Source organism: Peromyscus californicus, unplaced genomic scaffold (assembly GCF_007827085.1).
Source record: "Peromyscus californicus insignis strain IS unplaced genomic scaffold, ASM782708v3 Scaffold_1__1_contigs__length_55948999, whole genome shotgun sequence".
NCBI classification, from domain to species: domain Eukaryota; kingdom Metazoa; phylum Chordata; class Mammalia; order Rodentia; family Cricetidae; genus Peromyscus; species Peromyscus californicus.
Genome location: NW_026294492.1, coordinates 24,270,806 through 24,286,623, shown reverse-complemented (window position 1 = coordinate 24,286,623; position 15,818 = coordinate 24,270,806). Strand labels below are relative to the sequence as shown.

Here is a 15,818-nt window from a genome sequence, read left to right as displayed (position 1 = left end):
CAATTTGACAGGACTGGAGAGCGGGCTCCGTGGTTAAGAGCCCTTGTTTTTCCAGAGGACCAATGTTCAGTTCCTAGACCTGTGTCAAATGACTTCAAACCACCTGTAACTCCAGTTTTAGGAGCTTTCACAACATCTTCTGGCCTCCATAGGCATCTGCACACATGCTCATGTGCCCTCATGTGGGCACACACAGTCCTGGGAAGGATTCCCATGAAGGAGGCCAGGTTGGGGATCTTCATAGGAGGATAAGTTATCCTAGGGGAGAAATAACATGGGTCTGAAATAGAGCCATCGACAGCTGGCCTTGGGAAGATCAGCATGAGTACATTTCCTGTGCAGACATGTGAAAGAAGTCAGTGGATTTCCATGTCCTTTGCTTTTTGGTTTTCTCTGCCTCAGATAATGGAACGAGCCCTTTTCCACATGGACAATGCCTATAAGATACCCAACATTCGGGGCACCGGGAGGATTTGTAAGACCAATCTGCCCTCCAACACAGCCTTCCGAGGCTTCGGGGGTCCTCAGGGGATGCTAATTGCAGAACACTGGATGAGCGAGGTTGCCGTGACTTGTGGACTGCCTGCAGAGGAGGTGAGCTGGACTAACAGTGGGTGAGCCTGTTGAGGGGAAGAGTGACTCTTACCTAGGGCATCTCCTGGGGCAGGGAGTATAAACAGTTACTGCGGAGGGACCCAGAAGCTACAAGACCCAAGTGTCTCTCTTCTTGGGAAGGTACGAAGGAAGAACATGTACAAAGAAGGGGACCTGACCCACTTCAACCAGAAGCTGGAGATGTTCACCTTGCCCAGGTGCTGGGACGAATGCATAGCAAGCTCTCAGTATTTCGCTCGCAAAATGGAAGTGGAGAAGTTCAACAAGTAAGCAAAGAGTGGGGAGTCCACTCTTCTGATGTGTTCTTGCTTGGCTATGGTCCAGCCTTTCTACTGATCCCCAAATAACAAGCTGATGGTTTAATGGACTACTTCTGAGGCTACTGAACCTGCCAGCTCATTAATAGCTTCCTCTTTAATATCAGGTGAAGATCTTTAGCTCAGGAACAAGGGACCTTCAGCCTTCACTCAGCATCAGAGCCCATCAATTGATGTTCATCTATATCGATTTGTGTACTTCCTGAGAGTACCACATTATTGAGAGCCTTGGTTGGGCACCAACAACACCACAGCCATGTGCCTGCCTTTGAAATTAACAAATACATTTGACGCTGGCAGTCATTCCGTGTCTCTGAAGTGGGCCTCAGTTCATTCATCTCTGAAGTGGGGATAATTATAATGGCTCTCTCTTTTTCACAGAGTGACTTATTTGAACAAACATACAGAAAAAGTGTCATTATCTTCCTCCTTGGGACAAGGGCAGTTGAAGGTCATTAGGGCACACTGTCTAAATGCAAATCCACTTAGGGAGGAAATTCTATAGGACTTCGAAATTTGTGCCCCCTGCACCGGAGGACCCAGAACCTAGATTTCTACCTCTCATTTTCGTCTACTCCGCCGGGGCACAATTCAGTTATGACAGTAACTGGGCAAATGGTTCCAAGGGTGTCCTGTTCTGATTTAATACAAAGATGTTAGCTGAGACGTCCCCAACTAGACGTAATTACGTATTCTATAAGAAGGTTCTTTTCAGGTCTGGTGGCATGCACTTTTTAATCCCAGCACATGGGAGGCAGAGGCAGGCAGATCTCTGTGAGTTCCAGGCCAGACAGGTCCACAAAGTGAGATCTTGAATGTTCTTTTCTCCCCAGGGAGAATTGTTGGAAAAAGAGAGGACTATGTATCATCCCGACCAAGTTTGGAATAAGCTTCACACTCCCTTTTCTGAACCAGGTAATTGCTTTATAGGACTTGGCCATAACCTCTGGACTGGGACACCATTCCACCCTGCTTTTGGTGTGACCAGAGGAATCCCTCTTCCCTGGTAGCAGACCTGACCAGGGCTCTTTCTGCTGCTGAAATGAAATGAAATTTACATATCCCATTGGTGTAGTATGTGAAGGAGCAGTGAGACAGGATCCAGGGTCAACCTTTAGTTCTTCATGATTGCAAGACTATACGCAGATACGTAGCTTCTTCATTCTTCAGGTATAACACTGGGACAGAGAGAAATGACCTACTTTCTTCACACACGCACGCGCGTGCACGTGTGCACACACACACACAGTTAAATAGATAGATAGATAGATAGATAGATAGATAGATAGATAGATAGACAGACAGACAGACAGACAGAGATAGAGAAGCATTTCTTAAACTCCTGAAGGGTTACTTAATTAAATAACAAGGTTTATACTGTATAGTTTTTGCCAAGGTTTCTATCTAAAACATGGCCGATGGTTTTCTCTTTCCTCTATACCTTTGGTTTCAAAGCTTGAGCTGAGTCAGGATTAACCAAATGTTGTCTCTGGCCTCCTCCTCCTCCTCCTTCCTTAGGGAGGTGCCCTGGTCCACGTGTACACCGATGGTTCTGTGCTGCTGACACATGGGGGTACTGAGATGGGTCAAGGTCTTCACACCAAGATGGTTCAGGTGAGAAGCCTGGGGATGTCTGGTGTCGGGAAGATGAGCAGTGTGAAGTTCCAGGAAAAGTAACAGGCCTGAGAGCACATTTACACATGGCCTTGGGCAAGTCTTGCTCCCTCTTGGTTTGTTTCCTTATCTGTGCTGAAGGATTGACTATGCAGTCTCCGAGGACATGTCCATTACTGCCATCCTGGGCTCTGAGCTCATTGTATGCATGAAAACAGCTCATTCCCCACACTCCACAAGACCTCTCAGGGGAGTTGGGCTAGCGGTGCTGGATTGTAGTCAGAATATCTGTTTGGCTATTGAGGTTTATCCAGACTTTAAAAAACCCAGTGTTTGCTCACGATGGGTTTATGAATGTCTAAGCCAACCAGACCCCACTAAAAATTTCTCCTTCAAACTCAGCCAGGTGTGACAACATTCCAGAATCAATAGAGTAGAGCTTACAAGATTGTTTCTTGCCTCTGGCAGTAAAACTGAACTTTGCCCTAGGAAGAAGTCAGTCAAGCTCTATGCTAACCTCCTTCTCAGAGAGTGATGTCTCGTTTGTTGTAGGTGGCCAGCAGAGCTCTGAAGATCCCCACCTCCAAGATTCACATCAGCGAGACCAGCACTAACACTGTCCCCAACACCTCTCCCACGGCTGCCTCTGCGAGTGCCGATATCAATGGCCAGGCTGTTTACGTAAGTGAGGAGCCTAGGGGAGCCTGCATGGCTGAGGATGGGCTCTGGATTTGAGGGGTCTCAAGAAGTCCCCTTGATGGTCTGGAAGGGTCTCTTTGGTTGTCGTCATGACTTCACTCTGCTACCCACGAGGATGCTATTCCTCCACATGCCCAGCTAACAGAGAAACTCCAGCAGCACCATTTCCATCAAAGCCAGGGAGGGTTGGGTTCAGAGTGGGCAGGGGATTGGAAGGAAAGCAGGGGCTTCTGGGAAATAATACTACCCCGGGTTGGAACTTGATATTTGACTATGGGGGTCAGCTGGGTCCCAGATATTTGCTTCTTTGTCACATGATATACTCAAACAAGAAGCATGATGGGAGACGGTGCCTCCGTGCGAGTCTCTCAGAAGTTCCTCTCGGCCAGCTTAGGCATAGTGTCAGGAGGGCTCTCTAGACAAAGGCCAATGGTGGCCTGCTATCAGGGCCACCCAGGCTGCCTGGAGATAGCACTACTGGGTATTGGGGTTTATAGATAGCCTAAGGTGTCACTTAGGCTACCGAGAGCGGAACACTGACATGTCTGGTGTGTGATGGGTTCCTCCAGGAAGCTTGCCAGACCATACTGAAAAGGCTGGAGCCCTTCAAGAAAAAGAAACCCCAAGGTTCCTGGGAGGACTGGGTAAGTCTGAGCTGGTTCCAGCTGCTTTTTTGCAAAGGGGAAGCATATCAATAACAGCAGGGCCCCTATCCCTACCTAACACATGTAGACGATGACCTTGTCACACACAAGTAGAAGGAGCTATGCCTGAGTCACAGGGCAAGGACAAGCTCACGCATCATGAGCCACTTGATGGGGGTCACTTGAGGAAAGTTTTTGACCCAAGATCTTAGTGTTCGTTTGGATTAGGGTTCAGCCCCCACCCAAGCCTGGAAGGGTGGAGTGTCTGCCTTAAGCACCTCCTCATGATATCTTGGCTCATTCAGGCATGGATCCATTCAAATGTCTAACAGGCCCATATGAGGTGTGTCTTCTCAAAACGCCATGTCTCTGAGGGCCTCCCTGGCAGCGTCTCCCCTCACCCTCCTTTTGAGTCTGGGGGCCACTAAAATGTCATCTGTGAGAGAGCTAGGAGATGTCCCGTTAGATGCCAGGAGAGATAAAACAGAAACTTCCAATAAGAATGAGCCTAGTTGTCTGAATTCCAGACTAGATGTCTGCATGCTAAGAATTCTCAGAAGTGTTACATGCCTGTAATCCTTGGTGGAGGCAGGGGGATTGTGAATTAGTGGCCAGCCAAGGACTGGGGATATAGCTCAGTGGTAGAACACTTACCTATCATATGCAAAGCCTTAGGTTCGGCTCTAGCGGCACCCCACACATACACACACACCACTCACACGGGAGGGGACAAGGAGAGAGAAGTAACAAAATGGAACCACACATGAACCATGTGATACTACAGCCCCATCTCAACAGATTTAGAGAAAACAAGCTAGGGTTTTGTCAATCTGCTCTCGTTCCCTGTCTCACGTGACCTTAACTTCCCTTTTCCACACTCATTTTGTTAAGGACCATATGCGTGAAGACTGCTCAACTCTAACTTAATTCTGGTAGCTTGTGCATAGGTTTGTCAGGCAATTATAACATTTCCATAGCAGCCTTAATGATAATTGTCTTTCACTGAATGTGTTGTTCTGAGCTCTGTCCTCTGCTACCAGTCATGTAGTCCAGTATCTACTATGAGCAGATATAAGTTACCCACACTTACCAGTACATGCATTATGTTATATGCCTAGTAAGATCCTAGGTCAAAAATTATTTTCTCTAAGCATTAGCTCTTTCATCTGAAATATGGGAATAATGATAGCTTGGTGGTGGGTTGGGTCTTTGGAAACCATGATTGTCTCTTCCTGATGGTCATTGTCTTCCTCAAGGTCATGGACGCCTACATGAGTGCAGTGAGTTTGTCTGCTACCGGATTTTATAAGTAAGTGTGATCCTCTTCCTGCCCATTCCCATGTGCTGACAGCTCTGAGTGCTGGTTAGCCCACAGCCGGAAAAAAAGCAGTGCCCCTAAACCTCGCATGATGTCAATGGGACTCATGCTGATTTCATTCAGTCTAAAGATGCTTCGTTATATTCAATTACCAACTATGTATGAAGGACCAAAGCAGGAGCCACTGTATTAGAAGACCCGGGTTCTAGTCCTGGCCTTTGAGTGTGCTGTCTCCTAGGAGAAGGATGATGATGTTGTTTGAATCTTAAAACGTCTTTTAATAAAAAACCTGGTTCCAGATATTGGGGTGAATGCTGAAATATTGGAGAGACAAAGGAACAAGCCATAGACACCTTTTACCTCTAGACTCCTTAGCCTGAAAAAGCTCAGCTGATAGGCCTCTAGCCAAATGAGGTTCCTCAGCCGAAAAGGCTTCTAGTTCCTGTCTCCTCACACCTTATATACCTTTTCCCACTGAGCCATTAAAGGCATGTGTGCTTCCCAAGTGCTGGGATCAATGGTGTGTGCCACCAGTGTCTGGCTCTGTTTCTCTCCTAGACTGAGTCAATCCCATAAAGTCCAGGCTAGCTTTGAACTCTCTGTGTCCTGAGTGCTAGGATTAAAAGTGTGTGCCACCACTACCTGGCCTCTGTGTTTAATCTAGTGGCTTGTTCTGTCCTCTGATCTTCAGGCAAATTTTATTAGGGTACACAATATATCACCACAGGATTCCGTCCTGAATTCTGCAGGATTGGATGCTCAGGCACACCATGACAGATGTCTGGGCAGCCTGTGCTAGCCATTGGATTTCTTCATAGTGACTTGCCCTCAGGAGAACAGGACTTAGTGGTCTCTTACAACATACAGAGTATGGTGGGACTTTATCAGTGCGGTGAGACACAGAAGGAAGCACATGCCTTCTACAGTCTCAAAATTGTGTCACAGTGTGATTAGCTAGAGACCCCTCCCGTCTGAATTTGGAGTTATTAAAAAAAAAAAAAAGATACGATTAAATGTACCGTTCTGTTGCTATGGTAAAACGCCCTGACAAGAGCAACGGGTGGAGGTAAGGGTTCAGCTTATAATTCTAGGTATAAATATAATCATAATAATGCATCATTGTAGTAGCTGGAGCTTGAGCTATTGGGTCACATCACATCCACAGTCGAGAGCAGAGAAGAGATGCGTGCGTGCATGCTTGCACTCAGCTCACCTCCTTCCCTCAGATACAGTCCAGGACCCAGCCCATGGCACGATGACACACGCATTCAGGATGGGTTTCCCCACTCCAAATAACTCAACCAAGAAAAATCCCTCCATAGGTATGTCCACAGGCCAGACCAATCTAAACAGTTCCTCACCGAGACTCTAGCCAGGTGCTTCCAGATTGTATCAAGATGACAATTAAAATTAAATGTCACAAGTGTCCATCATAATGTTTCTGGGAGATTTAACTGAAAGCTTTTCATGTTTGTTTTAAAATGGCTTAAATGAATCTGTGGTTATTATGAGCACTATATATTCATATATGAATAGCATGGTCTGCTCATAACCTAGGCTATATAATTGTATTGGTTACTTTTTCTCCTTGTTGTAGGGAAGGCATGTTGAGGAAGCAAGGGTTGATTTTGGCTCACAGTCTGAGGCTATACAGCAAGGACGTGGGAGGCCGCTGGTCACATTGCAACCCGAGTCAGGAGGCAGAGAGCTACACACGGGTGCTCTGCTCACCTTTTCCATTTCCCTTTTACTTAGTCCTGGATCCCAGTCCATGGGCTAGTGCTTCCATATTCAGGGAGGGCTCTCTGCCTCAGTTGATCCTCTCTGTTTCCTGGGTGACTCTAACTCCATTTAGGTTGATAATAATAATGAAGATCATCCATCCCAGTAATCCTACACAAATATAGACTAATGCAGATTTTCTCCTGCTTCTCTGACTGTTTGGAGAACGCGCAGGTAGGGTTTCTAAATGACCACCTAGATACACAAGACGAAGTCAGAGGTCAGAGACAGTGAAGTTTCTCTGGGGAGAAAACTTGTCCCTCAGCCCTGGGTTGGTTTGGTTTGAGGGTGAGTTCTGGTTATGTCAGTTCACATTATTTCTATGTAGTCTATTTTATATGTATGTAAGTGAGTAATATGCATACATTATATATAATTGTAGGTAGATTTTTTTTGGGTCCCTCCTGCTAGCTCCCAAATAACCACATGGAGACTTCTTACTAATTTTGAAAGCTCCACCGATAGCTTAGGCTTGTTACTAACTAGCTCTTACAATTTAACCCATTTTTACCCATCTACTTTTTGTCTCCTGGCTTTGTTACTGTTACTCTGTTCTGCCCATGCTGCTTCCTCTCTGTCTGGCTGGAGATTCCCCGAATCTCTGCCCTTTTTTCTTCCCAGCATCCTCTTTGTCCTGAAAAACCTGCCTAGCTGTTGGCCATTCAGCTTCTTATTAAACCAATCTGAGTGACAAATCTTCACAGTGTACAAAAAGATTATTCCACAACATATAATCAGATAAATAAATGTACATTATATAGTAAATATATGTGTAATATATAATGCCATAGGGACAGCATACTTTAAGCTCTGGGCTTGTGAATACACATGTATGTGGTTCATATACTATGGCAATTGTACAGGGCACTTAGGCTCTGAAATGGAAACACACAACAGAACGCAACATCTGTTTCTCTTAACATTTTTCTCAAATCCCTTGATGAGGTTCCAAACGGGCCAGGAGATGGGGAATGGCTGTTTAGGGATGCACCTAGGCTTCTCTGAGGCCCCGATCTTGTGACTTTTCACCTGGAGAAAGGTGAGCAGGTGAACTTGTGAGAACAGTTCAGTACCTTCCCAGGCAGAGCCGCAGTGCTGAGGACCTTGGATTCTGGCTCACTCACTCACTCTTTTAGGAAGTGATTTTCACATCCTTCACGAGCCCAGGCATATCTGTCACTGTTGTCCCTACCACGTAGAAACCAACCTGCTTCTGCTGAATGCTGCCAGGTTGTACAGAATGCTTATGATGTGGTTTTTGGAAAAATGAAACATGAGCCAAATGCTCTAGAATATCTGGGTTTCATTAAAAGTTTGGAGTGTTTGAAATGCATGGGCTTTGGGGGATGACGGCTGAATGGGAAAAAAAAAAAAGACCTTTAGGATTTACAGATTTATGGAGCAAGAAGTATGTATGGAAGGGGGCGGGTCTGCCAAACACACATAAGCCTTTTTCTGGTTTCTCTTGCAGGACACCCAACCTTGGCTATAGCTTTGAGACCAACTCCGGGAACCCCTTCCACTATTTCAGTTATGGGGTGGCTTGCTCCGAAGTGGAAATTGACTGCTTAACGGGGGATCATAAGGTAAGACATTTGCACAGAGAGAAGAAAAACAGCTGGACTGCAGTCTGAATTGCTGGTCGGGGCATGTTCTCTGGTGAGGAAATAGGCCTTGCATCAGAGGCAGGTGGATGCGCCATGAAGGCCAGAGAGCACATACCTTAGGCCGTGAGCCACACAGCTTCTGCCTCAGCCCTTTGTTGCTGTAGTGGAAGCAGCAATGAGTGGGGTGTGCTCCATGAGCTGCTTCTTCTGGACACTGACATGGAAGATCATCCCCTCCCCCACCCCCATGGCACTACATCTTCCTCCTGTATTTTTTTCAATCATTTGTTTATTTTTAATTTTTTCTCTTATTTGGGAGAGTAAACCTTATGCATACAAGGCCAGAACTCTACCAACTAAGCTACACCTGAAGCCCCTCAGCTATTCAATAATGTAGGTGGTACCTTACAGGCTCTACAAAATCAGAATGCTTTGGATTCAGCCACAGTATAGTTTGTTGACTGCTTTCTCACACAATCTGGCCAGAGTCAGGTTCAAAGTCTCAGTCCCTGGAGACCCCCTCTTACCACCCGTGGGTGGGTGAGATCAGGGCTCCAGCCCACCCCTTACTTAGCTGCTAAGATCTCAAACATCAGCTTTGATAGTGGTAGTCAAGACGTGGTGGGACTCCATGTCTCAGCATGCTCTGTGCTTGAGAAAGTGCTGTTTGGATTGGGACTTAACAATCTAAGTGTCATCAAGACACACCTGTGTAAATTCAGACATTCCTTTCTTCTCAAACTATTTTCCATCCACAGAATCTCCGTACAGATATCGTCATGGATGTCGGTTCCAGCTTGAATCCTGCTATTGATATTGGACAGGTAAGGAGGAACCAGAGTGGTGACAGACTACATCAGCCATGTGTGCCCACCCCCACCCTGCTTCCTGAAGGTCCCCAGCGACACAGCATGTCATCATTTTTAAGCAGGCCAGCGCATGGTACTTAGGGAACCTCATTCTGAGTAAGGGTTAGATTGATGATTATCCACGTAACTCTCAAAGCAGAAAACAAATAAATATAGATTACCTTGGGAAGGGCACACACCCCAGAGACCAGCGTGGTGCATGAGGAGACATTGGATGCTCACATGTGACACAGACACACAGGCATACACACACACACACACACACACACACACACACACACACACACACACACACACACACACACACACTCTCACTCACTCACTCACTCACTCACTCACTCACTCACTCACACTCTTTGGACTGCTTGGGAATGCCCTCTGGAGGCAGGCATTGTATCAACTACAATGGATGCAAAGATTATTGACAGCGCCCTCTTGTGTTCAGCCTTGGCAGTGCCACATACCACTCTTCTGAGTAGGGGTCAGGGAGCAGATAGGGACCAGCATATACTGTAGAGGGTGCGCTAGATCTGTAAGCCATGGAGGGGATACTTCCTCCCAGAAGACAGGCAGGATGAGAGCCCAATGAGGCTAGAGGTAAATTTCAAAGAATTTACTCCTCAAGAAATCCCTCCTATGAGCTTATTTATCCGTGTTGAATCACCAGGGATGACGTGGAGACAGCGTCTCCATCTACACAGTGGCAGGTTTTGGTGAGAAATGGTACTTGCCACTGTGCTGACGTGTTCTGAGCCTCTGTTCTGCCTAAGACCACATTCAGTAACATGCCATCAGAGATGCCTCGGTACCAAGGCAAGAGCCAGACAGGCGGTTGAAGGCTGTTTTTAGCCTCTTTCCAGACCCCACTATAGGTCAGGTTTTGCATCCATTGGAGCTATCAGTATCTGTCCTGGGGCAGGGGCTAGAGGGGAGGTGCTAACCATGGTCACCTTTTGTCCTGTAGGTGGAAGGGGCATTTGTCCAGGGCCTTGGTCTCTTCACTATGGAGGAGCTGCACTACTCCCCTGAGGGGAGCCTGCATACTCGTGGCCCCAGCACCTACAAGATCCCTGCATTTGGCAGCATCCCCATTGAGTTCAGAGTATCCCTGCTCCGCGACTGCCCCAACAAGAAGGCCATCTATGCATCCAAGGTACTGTGGCTATGGGGCTGTGCTGCCTTCTAATCTGTGAGATGGGAGATCACAGTGGTTGGTAAGGGGTTTCAGTCAGCCACCTGGTGGGTCTGCAAGGGATTCCTCCTAAAGAAGGAAGAGGATTCACCCTTTGGGATGAAGCAGAGACAGGAGTGTGCCGAGGACACATCTTGAACATGTTAATTGAAGCTGGCTCCTTCTGGGAGCCTCGGGGAAATTCCTTAACCAAATCCTGTCGGTCAAATTCTGACCTTTGCTCAGGCCCCAGTCATACATCATGGTCTTTGATCCTCAGAGATGATTTTATAGATACAGCATCATCCATGTTCTTGTAAGAATCAGCAAATTCACTGGAGAGGAGGGGATCGCCTTCCAATATATTCTGTAATCCCCTCTAGTTGTTGAGATCTAACCTTAAAACCTTACTAAGAAGCCTGGGAAATTATGCAGAGAGCTTCCTTTATTCCTGTCCTCAGGAAGTGCAGAACATGGTTGAAAATTAACTTAGCTGATTCATGTGGTCTGGTGTCTCTGAAGGAAGGAAAATCATGGGGCAGCCGATGAAATACTTGATCATGTCATGGCTTGCTATGCTGTCGTGGGTGGGTAGGGTCTGGAATACATTGTGACCTTGGCCATTGGTTCTTACAAAGTACAATATATTAGGGTCACTAGACTCATGAGAAAAATATATCTCTGGGGCTCATAACCCCAGATATTGGGGCTGAAGAGATGACTCAGTGGTTAAGAGCACTGACTGCTCTTCCAGAAGGACCCAGGTTCAATTCCCAGGACCACATGGAAGCTTACAATTGTCTGTAACTCCAGTTCTAGGGGATCTGATATCCTCACACAGACATACATGCAGGCAGAACACCAATGTAAATAAAAAATAAATTATTACAATAAATAACCTCAGAAAATTTGCACCTATAGTTCCAGGAGGTAGAACCTCAACACATACATTTAAATCAGTAACCGTGGTGATTCTGATGTAGGTTCTACCTATGCCCCATGGGGAAGGAAAGCCAACCTCCATTAGGAGGTGCCTGTAATCCTAGCAGATTCATATATGTTATTACAGTGTATGTTAAACATTGCTATCAGAGCTCCAGATAAACTATTCCCCTGGGCCAGTATCTGAGGAAAGGGCTAAAACACATGCCAAGTTTTTGATCCATAAAACAGTGGCCAGGCATGGTGGTACACACCTGTAATCCTGGTATTTCAGAGTCTGAGCTAGAAAGATTGTTACAAATTCAAGGAACGTTAGGTTACGTAGTGAGTACCAGGCCAGGCAGGGCTTCATAGCCAAACCCGGTCTCAATAACAAAAATAATTATTTAATAGTTTAACTTTCAGCCGGGTGGTGGTGGCGGCGAACACCTTTAATCCCAGCACTCGGGAGACAGAGCCAGGCGGATCTCTGTGAGTTCAAGGCCAGCCTGGGCTACCAAGTGAGTCCCAGGAAAGGTGCAAAGCTACACAGAGAAACCCTGTCTCGAAAAACCAAAAAAAAAAAAAAAAAAAAAAAAAAGAAGTTTAACTTTCAAAGGTATGTTATATAATTAACGTGTATTTTGTTATCATTAGAGAAAATGACATAGTATGAGCTAAAAAAAAAAAAACCTATGAAGTTCGGTGATTTAAGAAATAGTTTCTCAGGTCTTTATTAGTTTGGGCTGCCTCTTCTTGCCTTATTTGGTGTGGTTCCATAAGGGCTGGGTGGGGTTGTTCATGGGCATCACTGGTCGTCCTGGTGCGGGACTCACAGCCTGGCGTCCTGGGTCTGTGGGATGACACGGAGTCTGGAACCGTTGTGGTTGATTCCCTGTTCTACGTTCTGTCGGTTCAGGCTGTTGGGGAACCGCCTCTTTTCCTGGCTTCCTCTATCTTCTTTGCCATCAAGGACGCCATCCGTGCAGCCCGAGCTCAGCATGGAGGTGATAACGCAAAACAACTTTTCAAGCTAGACAGCCCCGCCACGCCGGAGAAGATCCGAAATGCTTGTGTGGACCAGTTCACCACCCTGGTAAGATACTTCTCAAATTCCCGTTTCACCCCGGGGGAGGACGGGCACCCGCCGACTGGCAGACTTGAGGGGAAGGTTCCACAGAGAGGAGAAACGTCAGGGTCTGTTTCACCGGGGCAGCCTTGGGTCACGGACTGCCTTCACTGAGCCATGTGCGACACTGAGTTGAACTCACAAGAGAAGATGAGCACCCGCTTTGAAGCTGCAGCTTGCAGACTGGCTTCTCTCGAGGTGGGAGGGGTGCATGCGTGCTGTCCAGCTGCTACCCACAGATTTCATCATTTCCCAGCTGGCTACAGGTGATGGATAGATCTTCAGAAGAGCCCAGTCTTTGCTGCTAATCCCTGTCATCTGGGGACTCCTCTGTTAAAAACACCATGTGAGGTGCTGTGGAGAGGGAACAGGAAGGAAACAACAGGATTAATGGCGTTTCTTTCAACATTACCATTTGCCTTTCTGACGCTGGGGCCATAAGTACCCTTAAGGACTTTTTGCAGCCTTCTGGGAAGCCAGATGACTACATTATGTGGTGACTGACTTCCATCCTGGAGGGGCATGTAGTAGAACAGTGGTTTTCGACCTTCCTCATGCTGTGACCCTTTAATACAGCTCCTCGTGTTGTGGTGACCCCCAACCATAAAAATAATTTCATTGCTACTTCATAACTGTAATTTTGCTGCTGTTATGAATCATAATGTATGAATTATAATCAGATATGCAGGATCAGGATATCTGATAGGTGACTCCCAAAGGGTTCATCACCCATAGTTTGAGAACCACTGCAGAAGAGGAATTCTGTGGTCCTTGGAATCCCTTGGGGAAGTCCCCGTGTTCCATGTTAGGTGGATGATGCCAGGCTAAAGGAGAGCATGCTTGGAGCACGTTTTTCCTCCATGGACTCTGAGAGTCAGCCCAGCCTGAGTTGTGCAATACAGTAGCTACACACAGAGATCTCTAATAGAACTCAAAACCTCTGTTGGATTAGCAGACAGGTAGGGTTTTGAAATTTCACAGCCTTTGGGTTTAGAGGTAAAGTCAATGCTTCCTGCTCCCAAATATGCCAGGCATGAGGAATGGATGGGTGGGGGGGTCCTAAAGGAGGAATATGAGCCACCTAGACCTCAATAAGGAGAATGAAGGAGACAGGTGGATTCCCATCGGGTCACTCTCGTGACTGCTGATGATGGCTTTAGGTAGGAGGTGAGGGCCTCAGAGCTTGTGTGAGGTCTTAGGCCATGCAGTTCCCACAGCTGCGAGGCTTCATTCCTGCTACCCAGAACCCACCATGATCCCCACTGCTGATGGTTACCCAAGCCCCTGTATCTCTAACCAGAGTGGTACCTATGGGCGGGTTGCCAAGTTAGCAGCTTGCAAGGAATGAGATGCAAAACTCAATCATTTAAAGAGGTCTGCAGAGGCCGCCAACCCAGAGCAATAACTCTTTTCCTCCATAACACACCAGTGACTATAAACCCCTGTCGTGGATTTGCATGAACAACGAATTCCATGTATCAGTTGTGTTTTCTGCGAGTGCCGTGTGTAAAGGGACCACTTCTGTGTTGTTTAATCACCACCTCTCTCGAGCCCACTGGAATGGTTGCTACACGGCAAGTGTTCAGTAAAAATAAGCGAAGGACTAGGAATTTAAGGGGTCCTGGGCTGGGGGTGTTCCCTGTGGCTGAGACTGTAAAATGGGATTTGGTCTTAGCATAGTATTGGCTGTGCTAGGAGGAGGTGGCATGTATTGGGACAGAGAGGGAAGGACACCATGAAAAAAACAAACAAACATGGCGATGAGAATTCTCTTATTTCTTCCTAGTGCATCACTGGAACATCGGAAAACTGTAAGCCCTGGTCTGTGAGGGTCTGAAGAGCAAGTCCCCGGCAGTGTTTTGTACTGCAATATGGGCCTTCCGTGGAGCTGGAAGCGCATACTGTAGTATCTGGATTCCTACTTGCTGCCCGGGAGAGCTGTGATTCAGCGGGATGGCATTTTTAAGAAAATGGAATGCATTAAGACAATTTTTGGTCCAGATAAATGTTGCAAACAAAATGATAAGCAAATGGAGAGATGTTGGGCTTAAGTGGCAAAGAAGCAGCTTGAGTCATCTTGAGTCCATTTTGATGATGTGTTTGGAATGGGCTTAGGAAGCATTTGTATTATGTCCCTACTCATGGAATGGCCTGTGTAGCCAGGATTCTCACACAGCTCCAGAAGCTTCTCTGGATCCAAATGCCTTCTTCAGAAAGTCTTTTCCCCAAACCAGTGAATGCCACATTGTAACCTCAGATCCACAATCATGTTTTGCAGCAAGACAGTGGAGGGAGATTAAAACCTCCAACCACTTTGAGTCATGGAAGACAATAAAGAATGAAATGAATTTGAGGTTAGTTCTGGTATTACTGACTATTAAAGTAAGATTATTCTCTGATGTAAAACTCTGAGCAATCCAGTTATTGAGTACGTACAGTGTGATGGGTCTCTACCATACCTCCATGTATGTATAAAAGATTTGGCTTAAGAACTTTCCTTGGAGTAATTTCCACCTAGAAATGATGATACTGAAATCAGAACCAGCCATAGAGAAAAGCCCAAGTTTGACAGTTGTCCGCCCTTCAAATGTTATCTCTCTTCCTGTGCTTCATTTTATTGGGAAATGAAAGGGTTAGACTCCAGTAATCGCTGAGATCTTCCCCTGCTCTAAGTCTATAAATACATGACCCGAAAACTCCAGTTACGTAAGGGAGCTGCAGCTCTCAAAGCCTTGGCTTCCTTCGCTCTTATGCAATGTCTGAGCCTAATGAACCCTGTGTAGATTCCCTCATGTGCTTGCAGTCGGTAAGGAGAATAGGAGAAAGATAAACATCCCCTTCCATTGCCCTGGCAGGAGGCTCCAGCACCACACAGCCCTGGAGTGGACAGCATGATGGGTCAGGTGCTTTCTTTGAAACTGCCAGCCTGCCAGACAGAGCCTGCATTTCTGGCCGTGGAAGGACAGGCAGAGACGATGCTGTCCAGTTTTGTTGGATGCTACTAATGAATGCAACTAGTAGCTGGTTGGCATGTGAGAAATGTTCATGAGTTATCACATCAAATGCTGGCATCTTCCCTATTGCAGTCTTTGGTTCTAAAATGTGAAATCATTGGTTCTAAAATGTGAAATC

The 15,818-nt window shown here is 46.5% G+C and overlaps 1 protein-coding gene across 2 annotated transcripts in view; it reads left to right on the top strand.

Annotated features, from left to right (window-relative positions):
* Xdh (xanthine dehydrogenase) overlaps positions 1-15,039 on the top strand; it is a 64,907-nt gene extending 49,868 nt beyond the window's left edge. For both annotated transcript variants that reach the window (XM_052746242.1, XM_052746241.1), the window contains 12 exons: positions 403-594; positions 736-881; positions 1,766-1,847; positions 2,451-2,546; positions 3,099-3,227; positions 3,815-3,889; positions 5,146-5,198; positions 8,461-8,575; positions 9,355-9,420; positions 10,430-10,618; positions 12,477-12,653; positions 14,473-15,039. In XM_052746242.1, the coding sequence (XP_052602202.1) occupies positions 403-594; positions 736-881; positions 1,766-1,847; positions 2,451-2,546; positions 3,099-3,227; positions 3,815-3,889; positions 5,146-5,198; positions 8,461-8,575; positions 9,355-9,420; positions 10,430-10,618; positions 12,477-12,653; positions 14,473-14,523 (1,371 nt within the window). In that variant the 3' untranslated portion in view covers positions 14,524-15,039. The remainder of the gene's footprint in view (positions 1-402; positions 595-735; positions 882-1,765; positions 1,848-2,450; positions 2,547-3,098; positions 3,228-3,814; positions 3,890-5,145; positions 5,199-8,460; positions 8,576-9,354; positions 9,421-10,429; positions 10,619-12,476; positions 12,654-14,472) is intronic.
* The last annotated feature ends 779 nt before the right edge of the window (positions 15,040-15,818 follow it).